Raw genomic sequence first — 1,311 nt, forward strand, 5'->3', positions numbered from 1 at the left:
ACAAAGAATTCTTTGTGTGTAAATAAAACAGCTCCGTCCGTGTTAAAATATATTTTTAAAAATTTATAAAACTGAACATCCTACAGTATTTTTACAGTTTTTATTTTACAGTTAAAATATATGTTTATCAAATAAAGTCTATTGTTACAACTAACTGTGGATCCCTTTTAATGAGCTCTTTATCTGAGGTTGTGTTAAGGAGAGTGTTTTATTTGCGTCACACGATGGAAAACGTTTCTTCTTGGAGTCTGAGTTTGTTTTATTCTGGATTAGGTCCAGGAGACAAAGGGGGCCGAGCTGCAGGAGAACTGGAGCAAACTGGAGAAGGAAGTCCAAAAGTCAAAGAGACCAAAGCTGCAGCTGCTTCTCCTCTCAAACGGCCCGCCCTCATGCCTCCCACACTCAGCAGCTCGGTCACCTTCAGCCACYGGTAATCCAGCAGAATAATCTGAATTAAGCTGCTTTTCTTAAAAGTATTTCCTGCATCACTGTTTGATGGTTTCAGCTCTCCGGTGAAGAAGCCTTCTCCGGTCAAGCTGCTGCAGTTTGACCCTGAACCTCAAAAAGACAACGTGACCGAGTCCCAGAGCTCAGAGCGTCCCGTCCCGTCCTCCCTGACTCACCTGATCGGTCAGGTAGCCGAGACCACCGAGGACAAGTACCGCCTCCTGGAACAAATAGACAAGATCCTGCGCCAAGGTTCAGGCCGGCTCACGTCCAAACCTGCAGCACCTGAAGGTCAAAGGTCACACATGTTTTTATGTCCTCCCAGGTCGACCCAAGAGGACAGACCTGGACATGTCCAAGGTGTTTGTGGGGACGTGTCCTGACATGTGTCCAGAGAAGGAGAGGTACATGAGAGAGACTCGAAACCAGCTCAGCGTGTTCGAGGTGGTCCCGAACACAGAGATGGTAGGACTTCAGTTTTTATCCTCTTCATGCTCCTCGTTTGGAGCTTTTCTTACGTTTTCTGTTATTTTTGGCCCGTWTCACAGGTGGACCATGCCGCTGCCATAAAGGAGTACAGCCGCTCCTCTGCCGACCAAGAGGAGCCCCTTCCTCACGAGCTGAGACCCCTGCCTGTGCTCAGCATGACCATGGACTACTTGGTGACCCAGATCCTGGACCAGGTTCAGGACGGCTGCCGGGACTGGTACGACTTTGTTTGGAACCGAACAAGAGGGATTCGCAAGGTAAGGATGGAAAAACAAGCTTTTCTCTGTTTTTACCACGTTTGTTTTTTAAATTCAAATTCAATTCAAAACAACTTTATTGATCCAGAGAAATTAGATAAAATGTAATATGTTATAA

The 1,311-nt window shown here is 46.2% G+C and overlaps 1 protein-coding gene across 1 annotated transcript in view; it reads left to right on the top strand.

Moving 5' to 3' along the window:
- mcm3ap (minichromosome maintenance complex component 3 associated protein) overlaps positions 1 to 1,311 on the top strand; it is a gene marked incomplete in the record, with an annotated part of 30,237 nt that overhangs the window by 8,612 nt on the left and 20,314 nt on the right. Inside the window, 4 exon segments of the mRNA XM_014017680.1 lie at positions 274 to 430; positions 506 to 699; positions 773 to 912; positions 996 to 1,193. Coding sequence (XP_013873134.1) covers positions 274 to 430; positions 506 to 699; positions 773 to 912; positions 996 to 1,193 — 689 coding nt within the window.

The sequence above is a fragment of the Austrofundulus limnaeus genome, unplaced genomic scaffold (genome assembly GCF_001266775.1).
Source record: "Austrofundulus limnaeus strain Quisiro unplaced genomic scaffold, Austrofundulus_limnaeus-1.0 Scaffold174, whole genome shotgun sequence".
NCBI lineage: Eukaryota > Metazoa > Chordata > Actinopteri > Cyprinodontiformes > Rivulidae > Austrofundulus > Austrofundulus limnaeus.